The sequence below is a fragment of the Cornus florida genome, unplaced genomic scaffold (assembly GCF_030987335.1).
Source record: "Cornus florida cultivar Cherokee Brave unplaced genomic scaffold, ASM3098733v1 CherokeeBrave_3.0.0_Hap2_Chr01, whole genome shotgun sequence".
NCBI classification, from domain to species: Eukaryota; Viridiplantae; Streptophyta; class Magnoliopsida; order Cornales; family Cornaceae; genus Cornus; species Cornus florida.
Genome location: NW_026775571.1, coordinates 106086098 through 106106702, shown reverse-complemented (window position 1 = coordinate 106106702; position 20605 = coordinate 106086098). Strand labels below are relative to the sequence as shown.

General features: G+C 33.5%; 1 protein-coding gene across 2 annotated transcripts; it reads left to right on the top strand.

Annotated features, from left to right (window-relative positions):
* Positions 1–8513: 8513 nt before the first annotated feature.
* On the top strand, positions 8514–16950 carry LOC132312009 (homeobox-leucine zipper protein ATHB-14-like). Of its 2 annotated transcripts, XM_059810223.1 has the most exons (19): positions 8514–8791; positions 8889–9080; positions 11336–11495; positions 11899–12011; positions 12106–12196; positions 12330–12425; positions 12569–12682; positions 12796–12879; positions 13107–13262; positions 13366–13440; positions 13528–13634; positions 13902–14091; positions 14314–14502; positions 14608–14688; positions 14807–14941; positions 15185–15510; positions 15756–15867; positions 16031–16180; positions 16650–16950. In XM_059810223.1, exons 2-19 carry the CDS (start codon positions 8908–8910, stop codon positions 16794–16796), a joined length of 2499 nt encoding a protein of 832 aa, XP_059666206.1. In that variant the 5' UTR covers positions 8514–8791; positions 8889–8907; the 3' UTR covers positions 16797–16950. The 2 variants fall into 2 exon arrangements, with proteins under 2 accessions (XP_059666206.1, XP_059666198.1); XM_059810215.1 differs by having other exon boundaries at positions 8514–9080.
* The last annotated feature ends 3655 nt before the right edge of the window (positions 16951–20605 follow it).

Below are 20605 nucleotides of genomic sequence, written 5' to 3'. Positions count from 1 at the left end.
ATATCAATCATATTATAGAAGTCAACAAAATAATAATAACCAAGAGCAACATTTCTGATCCTATAAGTTATATATATTCACAAGAAGAAGAATAATAATTAATATGAAAATCTGAAATGTAGTCAAAAGAGTGGCTCTCACTGTTGACCACTGTCAATGATTCCGTTAATGTCTTATTCAAACAACATGATGTCCCAATTATCTCCCCATCAAAGGGGTGTTTGGTTACAAAAATTCAACATAGCACAATTACATTTTTTTTTTTTTTTGTTTTATATGTTATCTGATCTCCAAAGCTTTCTAGTTTCAACTCTTGAATCATTTCCATTTTGCCATATATATATATTTCTGGTGCTGTTTGGTTTTGTCTCTTTAGGAACTTGTGTGATTTTCTTTTTCACCTCTTGAATGTAAATATTGGGTTGTTGAGACGGCCTTGGAAGATTTGGGCTTGCTTTAGTTCAGATTCACTTCACCAATGATGTTACTTTCAACCCACATGATAATGCAAGATTCCTACTAAATCACATCCAAGAACAACCCCTCCCACAATACCAAACTATGTACATGTGTGTGTGTGTGTGTGTGTGTGTGTGTGTGTGTGTTTTATATGTAGGCATCATTCATTGATCCATCAGTCAATGTTTGAAGTACTGTTAAATATGAGAATGCAGGTTTTTAAGGAGTAGTCCTTTTGTGGAAATAATGTCAAAGGTTGAATATGCAACCAATTCATGTCGAAACATCCTTGATTGAGATTATCAAGGCTTGTGCGGTTGACTATTATCTCTTTTATCTTTCAAAGGGGATGATGAGGGTTCGAGTCTCTATAGGGACAAATGAGTGTGTGAATTTCTTGCTAATAAAATAAATATAAAAAAATCATTGATTGATTAATGAGTTTGTATTGCTGTGTGTGGCGTTGATATCGGTTTGGTGCTAGAACGTCAAGAGAATTGGTGATCTATGATAGCAGAGCTGATGACAACCAGAAGGTCAAGAAAATTGGTGACCTGATGACAACTGAGCTAATGATGAAAGAAAATTGGTGATCTGATGATAACGGAACCGATGATGAAAGAAATTAGTGACCTGATGACAACGGAACCGATGATGAAAGTCCCGGTGAACAAGGACCGTAACTATAGCGATATTAGGATGGTGAAATTTAGTTCTGACCCAATGGTAATGATTTGGAAAATATATTCGAGAGACATTAGTAATGGTATATGAGTGTGTATATTTATACCAAGGTATTGGGAAAAGAGTGTAAAACCACTTGTAGATACAAAATACAATGTTAGTTACATTGCCCATGATGATCATTTTTTTATCACATTGTTTCTCACACACCACCATTTTATGGAAGAGCTTAAGAGATACTACTTAATTCACTAATGTGCATAGGACAATGATAAAGGAAATGCATGCAGATGTTTTCATGTCGACATTGATTAATGCTATTAATGGCACAGTCACACTCAACCCTAGAATCATGCCTTCATTTTTCCCTCCTTTTATGAGGTTTGGACCAATACTATTTATATCCTTTAATATCACTCCTAATCATGATAGCAAGTATTATTATATGTTACTATATTTGTGCTATTATTAGTAGCAAAGATATTACTAAGAATTTTTCTGTCATGAGCATCCTCATCAAGCTCTTGGGTTCCTCCTACATTTTTTTTTTTTTTTTTTTGATAATTACTTCCTCCTACATTTCCATGTGCACCTTTTTACATCACTTATCAATATTCATGGATGTGCCATTTCAGGAAGAAGTTCATTGTCCATAACCATGTAGATGTCTTCTAACTATTGTTAATGCATTTTGAAAATTGTAAGCATGAATAGTATGTAAATTAAACAATATCATTCTAGATGGTTTCTGAGTCAACCCTCAATCGAAAATGGAGGGTGTCAGCTATATGCGTGGATGCCTCTTCATGAACACGGAGTGAGGAGGGTCGTGACGGACTTAGATCCTCTCCAGCGTTGGAGAGATTATGTACTCCATTAAAGATGTATATTAAATCATCACTTGATAAGAATTGACCATTATTAATGAGTCTAGTCTAATATTTCAATCTCCACGATAAGAATAATCTATCAATTTAATCTGAATCCATGATTCTCTCTGGCCCTCTTTTCATTGTTGGAGAGGATCCTTGTCTAGTCGTGACACCCAATACCATGACACCCAATACCATGTCACTCAAACAATGCATACATGTCATATATATATGTGTGTGTGTGTGTGTTGTGTTTATATATATATATATATATATATATATAAGGATGGATAGATATAGATAGAGAAAGAGAGATGTAAAATGGAAGCAAAGGCACACAATTCTAGAGTGAGAAACGTGCAGGGTGGGGCTGATATTGGTCACAACAACTTCTTTTGGTGCATGACAAAAAATGGGGTCATCCTTGAGGGAAAGCTTTTTTGAGGCCCACTTATCTGGCTGGGGCTGGAAAAGGACTACCACCTTTGTTTATTTTGCAAAATCACGCAATGGGATATGGAAACATGCCGAAGTGGACCTGTCCATTGGTGGGCCTATAGTGTCCCAAACCCCTCCTCATTATAACTCTCTCTCTGTTTTACAAATTTATATAAATAAAGGCAATGAAAAAGTAAAAAGAAAAAATACACAGAGAGCTTCATGATCATCATATAGCTAGGGAGACAAGCAGACACCAAGTGAGTCTGTGTATATCCCCATTGACTCTCCTCCTTGAGCCCCATCATAAGCCATTAATTATATATCTATCACAGAGAGAGAGTGAAGAGAGATTGATATAGAGAGATAGAACTTGAGATGTGATTATATGCTTTGGATGCTTTCAGAAATACAACCCTTTATGCCAAACGTCAACCTTGTGAAATCTAAAAGTCAATTGCTTTTCTCCCCATCAATTCTCTCTCTATCTCTTACTTATCTCTCTCTCTCTCTATATATATATATGTATATGTATATATTGGATTCTTTTGAGTGAAGGGATGGTGGTGGGAAACACTTTCAATTGTCAAAAAAGGATAGTTGGTGCTGGTCGACCCTTAACCACAAAGAGAACAATGGGTTAGAGTCTAGTGTTTAAGCTTAAACTTATTTAAGATTTGGTTGTGAAGGGCTTATCAGCTTACTAAGCAAAGAAATGTAAGTTTTAAGCCTTTAACCAACATGATTTTTTCCTTAATTAACATGGCACTAATTAATTTGTTACTAAGTTTCTAGTGCCACTTGGCATGTATAGAATGAAAAAGCTTGAATAAGTTAGAGAGTTCATTATGGCACTGCACATGAAATCAAGCACACATGCTAGAGCTTGCTCCAGTGTGACTTTGACTTTTATATATATATATATCTGTGTGTATAACTGTATATGCATGCTTGTACTAGGTATACTTATATGTTCTATCAATGATTCTTCTATCCTCTTGTTACTTGAAAGTGGCCAATGCCACTTTCTAAATCTTCAATCAGTTGATCCTATTTGATCTTATTGGTCAACTTATTGGTCTTTGATGCAAGTCAACACAATGTTACCATCATTTTACCAGTTATAGAAGAATACTTGGACTTAGCCACTCGGACAAATTAAATTTACTCTGTTAAGATTCAAAGTGTGTAATTTAATTTGTATATGTAATTTATCTAATTTTATTTATATTTATAATTTAATAATATGATCCCTTATGGGGAATAATGAATAAAAAAATGAGAATTCATTGCAAGTCTTACAAATTAAATAACCCTCATATGTCTATATATTATAAGAATAGTTACTTGAATTTTGAAGTATTTTTTCTTTTATCGATAATGGTGGTTTTGGGCCACTTAGAATACCCTATAATTCACCATCGAGTATATATAATTCTCTGTCTCATATATACCAAGCAATTACTGAAAAAAGTTTCTGAAAATGCAGATAAGAAGTAAAAGCCTATGTCATCAGGCTCATCGACAATTCGAACTGTCAACAAGATAAGAAGTGAAGGTCTATATCAGGTTGATCCAAGGATGGACCCTATATATAATATTGGCTGGGGGCAACCCCCTCCCCCTAATCCCTTTTCTTTTTCTCTTTTTTTTTTTTTCCAAATTCAATTTCCTGGCGTCATTTACATATATGTATATATACACACAAATTATATGAATGATAAATATATATATATATATATATGATTAATGTATACATAGCCCTACCGACGTTCATACAGATTAAATTAATACACTTATTCATTATAATATTTGCCATAAAAGAATGTATGCACCGTTGTCACATGGCGGCATACATATTCCACTTCCATTGTGATTTCCCTTTTTTATATTACAATTAAAAAGTAACCTAATCTTAAACCTTTCCACTAATCCATTACACCCATGACTCCATTAGATTTTAATTAATTAATTCATAGTCAACAAAACCCACTCGAATTGGGTCATTTCTCGTGACATGACTTTCTTTATCTTTAATTAATTAATCATCCTGCGAATCTTCTTTCAACATTAATTCTTATCTTGTGGTCGATCACATGATCAAAAGGGACAAAACAGTCATTTTCATAGTAAATTTAGCAATTTTATTTATTTTTTCTTCCATAAATTTCATTGCTTATTGCTTCTTTCTAGAAGATGGTCCTAATGATCTTATCATGGTTTTAAGAAGACACTATTGGACTGGTCATGTTTTATTTTTGGTGGCATTTATTTTTCATGTCTTTGTATGATTGCCAAGTTTTGAATAAGACAGTTTGTTCCCTTTTGATTAATTGACACTAGTCTTGATAATTTTATTTAAAAATCAAAGAAATTTAAGGGTATTATATAGTTAAATAAAAGTTGTTTGGTTATTTTGATAGCATTTTTAAGGAGATTATAATCTAAATGCATTTACTCCATTTAGTGACCATATATAGAAAGGAAGAAAATTTATTTACAACAATTAAAAAAAAAAAAACTTAAAGATTAAAAAAACATATGAGAAACTACACACCAAAACAAATTATTATTCAATTACGTTAACACTTCATATATTTAACAATATGTCGTTATCACGAAACGAAATAATAAATAGACAAGGATAAGATGACATCATTTATATAAATTTGTTTGATAATTATTTTTATTTGAATAACAATATTTAAGTAGACGAATTAGACTTACATTACTGGAGTAAAACAATGTTTATCTACTTTTAGATTTGTTTAGCCATCATGAGTACCATTTATTTTTTTAAGATTACAAGACATGTTGATGTTCAGTTATTTGGAGTCCAAAGAACACAAAAAAATTTAAGTATAATTTCGCAAATAAATGGCGGTGAATAGGCATTTCATGATAAGTGCAAAAAAATACCCATAAAGTATGTTTACAGTGTAACATCATCTCTTACGCATGTGCAAAAAATATCTTTAAAGTTTCAATTTTGTGCAAATAAGTCCTTCTGAAAAATTTAAATCATGAGTTGACTAAATTACCCTTATTACATCATTTTATAAAATATATAAAAATAAATAATTTTATAAAATGACCAAAAAGGACACATTTGGAGGACGCCCCTCACGTGCAAAACACTCCTAAAGTTTTAATTTGGTGCAAATAGGGCCCTCTGACAAATTTAAAACATAAGTTGACTAAATTACCTGTATTGAACTATTTTATAAAAATAAATAATTTTATAAAATGACTGAAAATGACACTATTGGAGGACGTTGACAATTGACAAGATAAAAATAGAACATAAAAATAAAAATAAAAATAAAAAGTATAAAAGAAAAGTAAAGATAAAAATATAAAATAAAAAATGAAAATAAAGTGCAAACTAAATAAAACAAATCTGCTCCAAACTCCGAAAATCAGTGTACACTGATATTAAGATTTTTTTTTTTTTTTTGGTTTAACAATGTTGGTACAAAAAATAAAAAACTAAATGGCATAAAATAGTAAACTGAAATCTCAACAAACTCAAATCATTATTCTACAAATTCTTAAAGTCTTAAAAAAAAAGGAAAAAAAAAAAAAAGGGTAATACGCACATAACATCCCTATACTATGAGATTAGTATCATATATATCCCTTTGGGCATTTTCGAAAGAGTAAAAAGATAAAACGGATATTACATCAGTAATTTATGTGAGGAAGAGTATTTTTGTATAATGTAAAAAGATTATGAATGTTTTTTATATACTTTTTTCAATAGGGATAAAAATACTATGCAGAATATATTTTAAAACTATTTTTTTGCAGTTATCCCCATTTCATGATTATAGGCTATAGGCATATACGATGTTTGGATGAAAATATCACACAAAATCCACGTGAAAGTGACTTTCTTTTTCCTACTTGTGTTGGTACTCCAAAAAAGAAAAAATAAAAGCTATCTTTTTTAACATGAGGACAAAAACAGTATTGATTATGGGATATAATATTAGGGATTCGATATTTAGACTTAGGGACTTCATACTTCAAATTCTATCATTTTTTAAAATAAAAAAATAAAGCTATATCGATTTTTCTAGATAAAATCACAAATAATTTAGGGTTACCTTAGGGAAGTTTGATGAGTTGAAGTGGAGAAAGTATTGAATACTTCTCAGGTTATGGTACCCCGGGATAGTGACAACCTTTTGGTCATGGATGTGGTGGTGAGTCCCACAATATTCAACAGCTAGAATGATTCCGGGTGTCACGGAGGTATTCAATACTTTCTTGTTGAAGTAAATTAGTTGACTGAATACTTTTGATTATGTTTGCAATAAAATAAAGAAGTGGTCCAATCAATATTGTTCGGCAATTTTTTTCAACAGTTCAACTTAAGTAACATTAATCTTCATCGAATGTGTTAAATTTTATTTTAGGTTTGTTTGTTTCGACATAAAATAATTTTTTTTAAAAAAATATTCTTCTTTTTCATGTAAAATACATATATTTTATTTTTATTTTTAATATTTGGCAAAAATCGAAGTTGAAGTTGAGGTCGAGTCAATCGAGGTAGGCGTGTAAAATAACTTGTTAATATTTTTTTTAGTTTAAATATTTTTTTTAATCATAAATATTTTGGGACAATCAAACACGAATTTTTTTTAATTTTTTGCAACTACCCAAAAAATTCTTGTTTAAATTTTATATGTGGGCCAATCTTCTTGATCGGGCTTTGTGGGTCCATGTTTCCTTGATGACCATATGGTCCATATCCACTGCACCCAAACAAAGCCCAGCAACACCAACTCCTTAATTGGCTAGAGGCCCATACAAACGTGCAATTCGGCTTTGGGTCAACCCGCCCAAATACCTTTAACCTATATTATATATATTTCATTGAAAAAAACAACACATACCCACTCACGCACACTTACTTTATCCATTTGAGGACTCAACTCTCACCATCCAGATATTACTAAACTTACCTATATTACATATATAACCCCGCGGGCACCATCCACTTTAGGTTAGGTACAAGGGACTTACCTATATTACATATATAGCCCCCCCCCTCTCACACACACACACACACACACACACAACACAATTTATAACTAGACTTACCTATATTACATGTATAGCCCCTCTCACACACACAAATATACAACACAGTTTATAACTTTGTATCTACCAAATCATATCCAGCAAAGCAAGGATTTGTCATTTTCTCTGTCCTCAAGCCTCCCTTGCATGCCCTCACTCCATACATATATCCATACATCACATGCATGTTACATGCATCATCATCATATCATATGAGAGGGAAGAGAGAGGAGAGAGAAAGTGATTCTGAGTAGTTTTCTTTTTCATAGAGAGGGAAAGAGACCAAAAGCTACAGCCAACAGCTAACCCTTACGTTGCTTAAAAACGTTTCTCCCCAGTCTGCTTCAATAAAAACAAATCTCTGCATTCCATTTATTATCTTTTCAAATTTACTCCAATACGTCACAAAATATACAGATAATCTTTCATTTTTTTTAATACAGATAGAGAAAATGATAGAAAAAATATACAAAAAAAATGTATAATTACATAATATACCTAGAAATAATTACTGCTTGCAACAAACAAGAGTGACAGAAAAATAAGCACATTAGACAAAAAAATACAAATATTTACACAATGAAATAAATAAAAAATGGGACAAAAAAAGAGTAAACACACACCATACCACAAAAAAAAAAACACACACACACACACAAGAATTTATGTTACAGTGAATACACTACAAAAATCACAAATTCTTTCTAAACGGTCTTATAAGCATGTTACAAGCAAAATTCAAGCCATAATTTTTATTTTATATATATATATATATATTACCAAACAAAAATGGGGTCAAAATTAGGTCACATTACAATTTGAATTGAATTAAAATTCGTTCACTATAACTTTTTTAAATAATAATTTTCAGAAGAAAAAAAAAAAAAAAATTGTAACAGGCCCGGCTTCATTTGTCCATTTGGTGTTTGTTTTTGTCCGTTTTGCTTTTTCTCTCTCTTACTCCCTCTTTGTATTTCTGTGGGTTGGTTTGTTTCTCTCTCAAACTTCCTCTCTCTACCCTTCACTTTCGCTAAAATTCTCGAGATTGGTGTCTGAGATAAAAGATCAGGGGACCCTGTTCAAGCTCTTCTCCAACTGGGTTTTTACACAAACTCATCCCCTGTGCAAGAGAGAGAGAGTCTGATGAGTGAGAGAGGAGGCTCTCTTGGACGAGAGAGCCTGCCTGTTCATGCAAATTAATCACCACCAATTCAGTGTCGATACTGTGAACCAAGAGCTCTAAAACACTCGTACACTCTCTGGGTTTTTCTCTGTTTTTCAACTTTGTGAGTATTTGTTGTTTTTGTGTTCTCTGAGTTTGTTGTCAATGGCGCTTTCGATGCACAGAGATCTCTCGAACAAGCAGATGGACACGAGCAAGTACGTGAGGTATACACCTGAGCAAGTGGAGGCCTTAGAGAGGGTCTATTCGGAGTGTCCAAAGCCTAGTTCTATGAGAAGGCAACAGCTTATCAGGGAATGTCCTATTCTCTCTAACATTGAGCCTAAACAGATCAAAGTCTGGTTTCAGAATCGCAGGTATCACCAAAAATTCAAATATTTTGAAATTCTGGCTGTAATTTTGAAAAGTGGGGTTTGTGTTTTGTTTTTTATTTCCAGCAAAAAAAAAAAAAACACTGAGTTCTTTGTGGTGTCCTTTTCGTATCTGGGTCTCAACCAGTTTTGTTTTTTGTTTTATTTTTATTTTTATTTTTTGGTTATAATTTTTGGGTATTTTGAAGAAATGAGAAATGGATGTGATCTATATGTTCTTGCCTTTTGTTTTTGAAATTGGGAATGTGAAAGATTTGTAAAATGAGTACTTACAGTTTTGCTGTTTCTTGTTTTTGCTTTCTTTTAATTTCTTTTCTTCTTGTGCTTCATTCTTTCTTTTATAGTTTCGAGTTGGGTTGGAAAAAAATGAGGCTTAGGAGATGGTGTGGTTGAGTTACTCTTGTTCCGGTCTAAATTTACTGTATTTCTTGTTTCATGGGCAATCTATCTCTTCTGTTTATTGATTATTAATGGTGAATCACTGAAAGAGGGGAAATGTGGGTGTGTTTGAATTTGTTGTCCAAAATTTATTCGGAGCTTCTTTTCCCAAAATTGTTCTGGTTGTTTATAAGCAAAAGCTTGAGTCTTATTGGTGTTTGCTTCTGTTCTGTTCTGTTTTAATTTACTATTTTTACTTGTCTGAAATATTTCTTTTCTAAATAATAAGAATTAATGAAGGATTTGGGAGTAGTGAATCAGTGACAGTGGTTTGTCTTGGTTTCATTTGTCATGTTTGTGTTATTATTTTGTGATTAGGATGAAAGCCCCCTGCATGTCTGATTAATTCAGATCTTTCCCTTTCTTCTTTCTCTATTATCATATTTTTTATTATGCTCGTGTTATTGTGTTTTATTATTTTTTTTCTTTTTTCCTTGTGCTTATTATGGATAGACTGAAATTCTGGCCAACAAAATTGTTTTTTTTTTTTTTAAATAAAAAAGGCCCTTATTCCGAGTTCTCCATTAAATCAATGATGCACTTTTGAAAACAGTGTTTATTGTCTTACTCAGTTTCTGGACAGTGTTAACATTAAAAGAAAGAAAATGACAGCAAATCAGTTTACTTTTGATGAACATCATTGTGTTACTGTACTGAATTTCTCTACGTTTCATTATTTGGGCTTCTTTATTTATTTTTTGAATGAAATATGCTACTGCCTTGAAATGGGTTTCAGTTGGCTTATATCTATAATTTGGGTAGATCTGATATTAAATGTGAGATATTGACAGCTGACTTGTTGCTTTTGGTGAGTATCCTTGTCATGTGATTACACTGGTATTTTACGTGTTTCATCATATTTTGGGGTAAAATTTCATTTTTATTTTTATTTTTATTTTCTGCAGGTGATGCTAAAAATTAAACTTTGATGATAAGGCATACATTAATTTGCCCGGGAAAAAGAAAGGGAAAAAAAAAATTTAAGCTTGGGAACTTTATATTTTTTAACTTTATTTGGCTTTAGTAGTATGGCCATTTTTTTTTGGCTGCAAAATAAATGGCAAGCTCTCATTTCATCTTTTACATGTTTTGTAGATTGTTTTATCAACAAATGAGAAAGAAAGTATGATTTAGGGTTTTGATAACATGATGTTAATTTTGATGTGATGTTATTTATGTGTTTATTGGGTATTTTGCTAAAATATTACTCAGATGTTTATGCTCTCATAGCATTTGGAACTAGTCCATCCTATTATTATTATTATTGTTATTATTTTTTAAACTTGAAACTAATTACTATTCACTGCTATACAACATTCATGCGATTAATTGATGAGAAAGGTTTTTTTTTTTTACATTATTTTGGTGAGGATTCTAATTTCTTAAATGAATTAAGCTCCTTTAAATAATTATGAATGAACCTACAACGGGAAATCAATTGGAATAATTCCATATTCTAGGTAAATGCTCCTTTGCATATTGACAATTTACAAATTTTATGTTGAAAATTTGCTTATGGTCTAATGTGCATCACCTCCATGCCAAAGGCTACAAAATTGAATTTCATATTAGTGGTGTATGCGTCATATCTTTGATGTTGAAATGGTATATTGATGTTACGTCCATCAGTTCAACTCATTTATGCCTTTCTATAAGTCATTCACTTGACTCTGCCAATTTTTTCTTTTGAGTGCCCTTTCTACTTTTCTAGTTGTAGAATGCGATATGTCTTTTTGCTTGAAAGATATATGTAGGTGGAGGAGTTTGTTCTCAAATTAACATTTCACTTCTATCTTTGGTAGATGCCGTGAAAAGCAGAGGAAGGAAGCATCTCGTCTCCAGACTGTAAACAGGAAGCTCAATGCCATGAACAAGCTGTTGATGGAAGAGAATGACCGTTTACAGAAGCAAGTGTCACACCTGGTTTATGAGAATGGATACATGCGCCAACAACTGCACACTGTAAGCTCTCTCCTTTCGGCATTTGGCTCATCTGTTTTAAAGCATTCCCTGGTTTGTTTTCTTGCTACCATAAAGGGGAATGTAATGTTTTTCTCATGTTTTTACCTTGGCAATGTCATTTAAAATTATGATTGTCCATCAAGAATAAAATTTTCTCTTATATCTGTTTGTTGGATTCTGGGTCCTTCATCTTTTCCCTTTTTGGTTATTTGTTGAAAATGTAAAAAGTAAACATTTACTAGTCCTCAATTCGGACACTACGGCATAGCGCTTTGGCACAATATATTTCCAAAATTTGAATTCTTTAGGTTGATGGTTCGTGAATTTTCTATAATTCTGCAAGATTGTGTTTTTATGTGATTATATTTTTGAAGAATTAATCTCATTTGGTGGATTGTAACAGGTATCCACAACAGCCACAGACACTAGCTGCGAGTCTGCGGTCATGAGTGGTCAGCATCAACAACCAAACCCAACACCTCAGCGTCCGCAGAGGGATGCTAACAACCCAGCTGGGTAATTAAATACCATCTCTTTTACCTATTTAGACTATTTATATTAGGTTCAGGTTGTTGTCAATACTCACTGGTTTTGTTATTTTCTTTCTCAGTCTTCTTGCAATTGCTGAGGAGACCCTGGCAGAGTTCCTTTCCAAGGCTACTGGAACTGCTGTCGACTGGGTCCAGATGATTGGGATGAAGGTATGACAATTTAGACCTTCCCTCTATTCATTTGTTCACTCCTTTTTTCTTTTTCTCCCCCCCCCCCCCCCCCCCCCCTCCCCAATTCCATATTTAATATGAAATGTAAAATTCTTGTTTTTTATGCGGGCAGCCTGGTCCGGATTCTATTGGAATCGTTGCTGTTTCCCGCAATTGTAATGGGGTAGCAGCGCGAGCCTGTGGTCTTGTGAGTCTAGAACCCATGAAGGTAGTTCTCGTGAACATTATATATTTAGTGATTTCGTTTTTCATTTATCATCATTTGGATGGAAGAACTGGCATAGCAAAAATGTCATGGTTTTGCATTCTTGTATTGTCTTAGTTCAAAGTATATGATGAATTTCGTTTCAGATCGCTGAAATCCTCAAAGATCGTCCATCTTGGTTTCGTGACTGCCGTTGCGTTGAATTATTTAGTGTAATCCCTACAGGAAATGGAGGGTCAATAGAACTCATATACATGCAGGTTTGTATCCTTGTAAACCAAAAGTTGTTTCAGAGCTTTGATTTTTTCTTTTATTTTTTTTTAATTGACTCAGGCATGCAAAAATTTTGAATTTTTTACTCTTCTCCACTCAGACTTATGCACCAACAACATTGGCATCGGCACGTGATTTTTGGACACTAAGATATACTACAAGTTTAGAAGATGGAAGTCTTGTGGTAAACCTTTAAGCATGATTACAAATATTTCTTTGAATCTTTTTCTTTTTTGTTATTTTGGAAGAAATTCAGAAGTTTGTGAGTATTCCTTTTGTAGCCATGTAAATGATTCTAAAATCAGGTGATATTTTCCTCACTGAATGGACTTGTGGCAATAGCAAATGAGCAAGATTTAAGGAGTTCCATTGATGTGATAGTAGTGTTTGATTTTGATATTAAACCTGCAGATATGCGAGAGGTCTTTGACTTCTTCCACTGGTGGCCCAGCAGGCCCGCCTCCGTCATGTTTTGTAAGAGCCGAAATGCTACCTAGTGGTTTTCTCATACGACCTTGTGAGGGTGGTGGCTCCATTGTTCACATCGTTGATCACATCAACCTAGATGTAAGGATTAAATTCCCAGCCAGTTCTTCCTACTATTACATTCTTGAATTTTGATTTCTTCATTTGGCCTGTTTGTTCTTAATTTACCTATTGTGTAACTTAGGCTTGGAGCGTTCCTGAAGTTCTGAGGCCGCTCTATGAATCATCCAAAATTCTAGCTCAGAAAATGACTATGGCTGTAAGTACTTCATGCATGGGGTTGCTTTATATATAATTTGGTCAACTTTTGCCTTCCCATTTTTATCATCTTAAATATTATATGCAGGCCTTGCGACACATTCGGCAAATTGCACAGGAAACTAGTGGAGAAATTCAGTATAGCGGGGGTCGTCAACCCGCTGTGTTAAGGACATTTGGTCAGAGATTGTGCAGGTGAGGGGCAATCAATCACTCAGTTTTGTGAAACCTAGGCATAGTGTTTCTGTTGAAAATGTGTCAACAGGATTTATCCCATCTTATTGATGATTGAGTTAATGTGGACTGACCGACAAATTAAATTGCAGATAACTGATCCACCCACTGGCTGGGTGAATATTCGACTAGGTTTCCAAGACAGTGAAACCTGGAATGTTCTGTGTCTGTTTGTTTTGATTTGATGCGCTTAACCTATAACTGAATATTTTTTAAATTCGTCCTCAGGGGTTTTAATGATGCTATTAATGGATTTGTGGATGATGGTTGGTCGATTATGGGTAGTGATGGTGTGGAGGATGTGACCATTGCCATAAACTCATCTCCAAGCAAATTTCTTGGTTCGCAGTATAACACATTGTCAATGCTTCCAACTTTTGGAGGAGTGCTGTGCGCAAAGGCATCAATGCTTCTTCAGGTACTTCAAGAAAACTGAATTGGTCGTGTGGGACCCACTTAGGATGAAAGATGCAAAAAAAAGACTTAATATGATAATCTTTGGCTGGCCCCCTCTAGTTTAATTTTATAATCCTCTCTTCACACACAGCCTCCTTTCCATAATGGTTGAAAATTCTTTGCCAGTGTTTTTTATTTTTTTTTATAAATGTATTATTTACTAACTGCTGATGTTGCTATGCAGAATGTTCCCCCTGCTTTGCTTGTTCGTTTTCTGAGGGAACACCGTTCCGAATGGGCTGACTACGGAGTTGATGCTTACTGTGCTGCATCTCTTAAAGCTAGTCCTTATGCAGTTCCTTGTGCCAGACCCGGTGGCTTCCCTAGTAGCCAGGTCATTTTACCTCTTGCGCATACTGTGGAGCATGAGGAGGTAACCAGCCCTAACACTCGTTCTTCTATTTTATTTATTTATTTATTTCTTGCTCATATTAATATCAGACCAAATAAATTGATCATTCTTTTCCTCCCGAAATAGTTCTTGGAGGTGGTCCGCCTAGAGGGTCATGCATTTTCCCCAGAGGATGTAGCTTTGTCACGAGATATGTACTTATTACAGGTAGAGCTATTTATTCTATTCATGTGTGAAAATAGTTTCTTTAACTGCTTTCAGGTATAGGAATTTTTGTTTGATTCAGATTTCCTTGTACTAATTTTTCTCAAATCTGCCATGGCAGTTATGCAGTGGGGTTGATGAGAATGCAGCTGGTGCCTGTGCTCAGCTTGTCTTTGCACCTATTGATGAATCGTTTGCTGATGATGCTCCATTGCTGCCATCTGGTTTCCGAGTTATACCATTGGATCCTAAATCAGTTCAGTGACTTCTTTTTATTTATTGCTAAAAATAATTTTGTTTAATTGAAATTGTTTTTGAAAATATATGCCTTAATTATGATAATGAAAAACTTGGCCAGCGAGGAGAACCTACAAAATGTCATATAAACTGATGTTATTTTTTAGTTCCTCAAAAGACCTAGCAAAGGTGTGACCAGCCGAGCAGGATCTGTTTTTGGTTATATTTGCGTTACACTACTCATTTTTTTTTTACATTGTAGGATGCCCCTACTGCGACCCGAACATTGGATTTGGCTTCCACGCTTGAAGTGGGTCCTGGAAATGCACGTCCGACTGGGGAAGCTGATATGAACAGTTATAATCTTAGATCAGTTCTGACTATTGCATTCCAATTCACTTTTGAAAACCACTTGCAAGATGATGTTGCTGCTATGGCACGCCAGTATGTGCGTAGTGTTGTTAGCTCTGTTCAGAGGGTTGCCATGGCTATTGCCCCCTCCCGACTCAGCACCTTTATGGGGCCAAAGCCACTGCCTGGTTCACCTGAGGCTCTTACTTTGGCACGATGGATTTGCAGGAGCTACGGGTATGATTAAAATGATCTCTTAAAACTAGAATTATTTTGTTTAGTGACCGTTAAAACCTAATTAAGCAAAATAAATCAATAATAATTTGTTTTGAACTGTCAGTCGCCGACACCAAAATCACTCATAATGTAATATATCTGTGTCAGTTATTGCTGTGAAAATTTTGGTGGATGAAATGTGTTAATATAGTTTTACTTTGGTATTTGAAATAAAATCCTATATGTTCTTTACTGTTGTGTCTCAGGATCCATACTGGAGGAGAGCTCCTCCTGGTCGACCTCCAAGCAGGTGATGCTGTCTTGAAACAACTTTGGCACCATACAGATGCAATAATGTGCTGCTCTGTGAAGACAAATGTAATTTCTGTGTCACTTCTTCCTTGAGCAATCTAGTTTTTAAATATTATCCACTTGCTGTCCCTTTCAACCATTTTCTACTTTTTCAGGGTAGGTATCAGGTTTTTTGTAGATTTTTTTATAAAGGAGGAAGTTAATTTGATTGGTAAAATTATAATTGCAGGCATCTCCAATTTTCACCTTTGCAAACCAGGCAGGGCTTGACATGCTTGAAACTACTCTTGTGGCCCTTCAAGATATAATGCTGGATAAGATTCTTGATGAAGCTGGTCGGAAGATTCTACTCTCAGAGTTCTCTAAGATCATGCAACAGGTGAGATTAATTGTCAATGGTTGGCATTGGATTTTTGCTGCTTGTTCAAGTTGAAAACTAACTATTGCCCAAGCTTCTCGCAGTGCATAAACTATTGTATTACATATCAAATATTGTATCTTAAAGTCACAGAAAAAACAGGGGTAAAGGTGTTTCGACATGAGCAAAAACCCCTCTTTTTTCTTTTGTTAGATTAGGGCAAAAACTCAGCTCTTACATTATGCGTATGTGTATTTTGGTAGAAACTTGTAATGCATTTGAACAATGCCATGACAGGAATTCAAATATGGGTACGTGTGTTCTAAATGACTAAATATTAACCATTTAGTACATACACAAACCGTTCTTGTTTATTATTTGCGAGTTTGATTCGAGTACAAGAACCTCTTCCCTAATATTTTATACACTACTAATTTTGTGATTCATAATAAATGATTCTGAACATCTCCTTGCTGGATTCTTACTGCAGGGATTTGCCTATCTACCAGCGGGGATATGTGTATCTAGCATGGGCAGGCCGGTGTCTTACGAGCAAGCCATCGCATGGAAAGTCCTCAACGACGACGATTCTAGTCACTGCCTAGCCCTCATGTTCATGAGCTGGTCTTTTGTGTAAAAGGGTAACAGATACCCCCAAAACTTGGTATTTTAGCTCTCTTAAGTTATAATAGTGTCTATTTTGTTAGAAACTTGCATGTGACATATGAATGATACATTGGCAGTATCTTATGGCACTTATCTATTTATATATGATTGTATGGGTTGTATTAGTTTGTTTTTGCTGAATGGCCATGGTGGTTGTGTCTGTTTGAATGATTTGGAATATCTTAGCATGTTGGGTGAAATTTCAAAGAAAGTGGCATATGTTTGGACTGTTTGGTGGCATCAGCAAGGCCTACCTACTGGTGCGTGTGTTGGGCTGGTTTGGTTACTTGGCACTCCTTATAACCATTTTTTCTGTTTGTTTACATCACTGAACAGTATTAGTGATTGACACAAGCAATCATACTCTCTTGTTTTTCTACTTGGAGAAAGTCCTTGAGACCATATGCAATGACTTCGGATCTAGAATGTTTCAAACCTGTTTTCCCCTTAGGGCTCGTTTGCCCACCATTGCGGATTTGCGTTTCCGTTTTCATCCAAAACAGAAATAATGCTCATCTGTGATTGGAAGCATGTTTTGGTAATGTAAAATTTGTTGTAACATTTTCGAAAGCAATAGCATGAAAACATTTTTGAATGTCAAATGTTGCATAATTGAGTGACAAAATGGCTGATTAAATTGTTTTGGTGTTTGGCTACTGTTCGCTGCTACATTATTTGTATTACAGTGCGAAAACATTTCTTCTCCTCCAACTTGGTGTTTATAGGCCTTTTCTCATGGCTACGAGTCTACGACTGATTATCAACTGTGTTGAGTGGTGTTTTGCTTCACTACAGTCCGCCACACGAAACACGCAATAAAAACACTTGCCAAACAGGGTTTTAATTTTTTGTTTTACTTCCAATATGAGGGGGAAAAAGAAGTGTTCTTATTATTGGGACTATAACTGGAGGTAGACAAAATGATTTGTGTTAGCTATTGCCTTATTAGAAAGTTGCAACAAGTTACTCCATAATGCTTCAGCTTTCTTACTTTTCTAGAAGGAAAAAAAAAGGCAAATGATTCATGTGCTTTTGGTCCTATTAATTGTTGGATGTTTGTGGTCAAAATTGCATTTTATGGTGAAATAATTCATCATCTACTTTTCTCATCCTTTTAATGATAGAATTAATAAAAGGGGTAGAAAATTTGGACATACTTGCCAATTAAATTTCTAACAAACATTAGACCTTGAGGTTGAAGATAATCTGTTACCAAGTGTACGAAGATGTCCAAGTTTTTAGTGTATGGTGGTATTGAAGACTAAAATCAAAAGAAAATTAACGCACGGGTGGTACAGTCATTAAAATTTCTCAAGAGACAAATCGTAAATTTGGATACTCAAGTGACCCACTGGTTAAAATATCTGAAGGGATTCAAGAGGTGAGCCCTAAATTCGAAAGTCCATCTTTTTAAATAAAAAATAAAACATTCAAAAGAAAATGTGTATTGCAGATAAATATCTTAAGGCTCGGTTTAGATAGATAAAAGAAAGGAAAGAATATTAATAGTTCGGTGAGAAAATAAATGAAATGGTAACAATAATATATATATATATATATATATATATATATATATATATGTTTGAATAAATATAAAAAAAAAGAAAAAAAATAATAGAATTATTGTTTGGTTAAGATAGAGGAAAGAAAGCATAATAACCAAATGAAATAGTTTGAAAGTTATAAAGGCTCATTAGCATTTAACACCCATATAGTATGCGTGTAGCTCATATAACCCCTTTTAAGTTCTGAAAATCTCATATCGTTTATTATTTGGGCAAATAAGGACCTCCTATCAATTGGTCGTTAAAGGGTGATAAAAATACTAAAATACCCTTCCTATAATTAAATATTAATTATAATAAAAATTCAGTTAATGTAAAATTACTATTGTACTCTTTATTTTTGAGATTTATATATAAAAGGAAACAGCGTTTTGGGAATCAATAAAGGATGGTTTTAGTATTTATTAAATTTAATCAGTCATTTGTCAAGTACATGGTTTTTTTAAAAAAACCAGTTTTTTTAACAATAACAGTCTAAAAGTGCTTATTTATAATGCTTTTAAATTCTTGATGGGATTATATATCCAAAGTAAAATAAAGGAATATTATTTGATCAAAATATAAACTTCAAAAAGTGTTTTAGATACTTAGTCCAATTATAAAATACTCCTTCTGTTTTAAAAAAAAAAAATATCATGTTTAAAGAATCGTAATTATGAATACGATTTTCTAAACAAAACACCTAATTTAAAACAAAAATAATATTACTTAACCCATTATTTTTTTCCTCTTATTTCTTTTCTCTCTCTCATTTTAAAACCTTCCAAACACAAGGTGCACTATCCTATCTTTTCTTTTTATCTCACTATCCAACCAAATCTTCTATCTGTTAGGTATATTTTGTGTATATTGTTTCGAGTTAAAAGTCAACATAGGTGGGACCAGAGAACTGACATACAGAGTCCACGGTGAAGTGATCTGTGTGACTGTGAGACCCGGTGGGTGGGTCTAAATCAACGACGTCACATCCGGGACAAACGGCTGTGTTTCGGTCCTCTTGGCACATGGGTGATGTCACACCCCTGACGACGTCGTTACTTGCTTGCTTCAATCTGCTTCTAGGAATCATAATTTAATGAAACCTTTTGGTCTAATCATATAAACTTCTAGTGGTATTTTGTGGTAACAAGGACAATACATGGTGTGAGTGTGTGACACGAGGCATTATAGCCAAGGTTGTTAAAAATAATAATAATTTTTTTAAAAAAAAATTATGCAAATCAAATGCATGCTAAAATATCTAAAATTATAAATATTTTATAATTTTATTATAAAAATATTATTAAGTTGCATCTTTATTTGAATTAATGGAATTTATGTACAATAAATATAACTTGTGTAGAGATAAACGATCATTATGTATAAGAAAAAAAAATATACATAAAATTAAATGGATACTATCATTTCATGGGAAGAAAACTTGTTGTTTCGTCCAGTTTACGATACACTTTATAAAAAAATAAAAATCAATCTTTTTGTACGATGCATTTATGATTAACCGTATGTGACTATCGAAAGGTTTGTAATCATTTTTAAAAAATTTGATATCATTATATACTTTTATAAACTTATTGATTTACATTCATATTTATCCGAATATACCGGAATTGCTAGTCTGAACTATTGTTTAACCTGAGAAACTACCTAGCAAATGAAAAGTGAGAAATGAAAGAGAATTAATTATCCAACGGCATCCAGAAATGGTAACTTATTTTTGGCAACTTTGATTCTACAGTAAAAGTTGTAGTAGTAGTAGTAGTTATATCCATTAAATAAGATTTTTATATGCCTGATTAAACAATAAATAAATAGGGGGCAGAGACCAACTAATTAGTTCAACTGTTTGATGTCTGAAACTAAGCCAACAATATCTTGTCACATTAAATGATAGATCTCACCTATTTTGGCATATGCTACTACTATCTATACTAGTGTAATACTACGTACTACTATAGACTCTAGCTCGTGAAGTGTGACAGTAATAGTAATATTTTATCAGAAAATAAATGCTATGATGCTTAATACCTTATGGTACAAACCATGAGCTCTATCTCTCTGTGGTTACTTGTCATTTCTAAAAATTATTTCCTCCCTCATATAAAATTTATCTACTTTAAAAAATGCGACTTACAATTTGTGAGTTACAATTTTGAAAGTTTACAAATTTTATAAAATAGAGAAAGTATATAATTGTCTATAAAAAAATGACTATAAT

What these genes read in the sequence shown, in the direction of transcription:
- LOC132312009 (XM_059810215.1), top strand. Translation starts at nt 8,869, where the DNA reads ATGGCGCTTTCGATGCACAGAGATCTCTCGAACAAGCAGATGGACACG. An exon ending in TAGAAGATGGAAGTCTTGTG is followed by an intron (nt 12,880 to 13,106) that starts GTAAACCTTTAA and finishes TTAAACCTGCAG; the next exon opens with ATATGCGAGAGGTCTTTGAC. An exon ending in TTTGGTCAGAGATTGTGCAG is followed by an intron (nt 13,635 to 13,901) that starts GTGAGGGGCAAT and finishes ATTCGTCCTCAG; the next exon opens with GGGTTTTAATGATGCTATTA.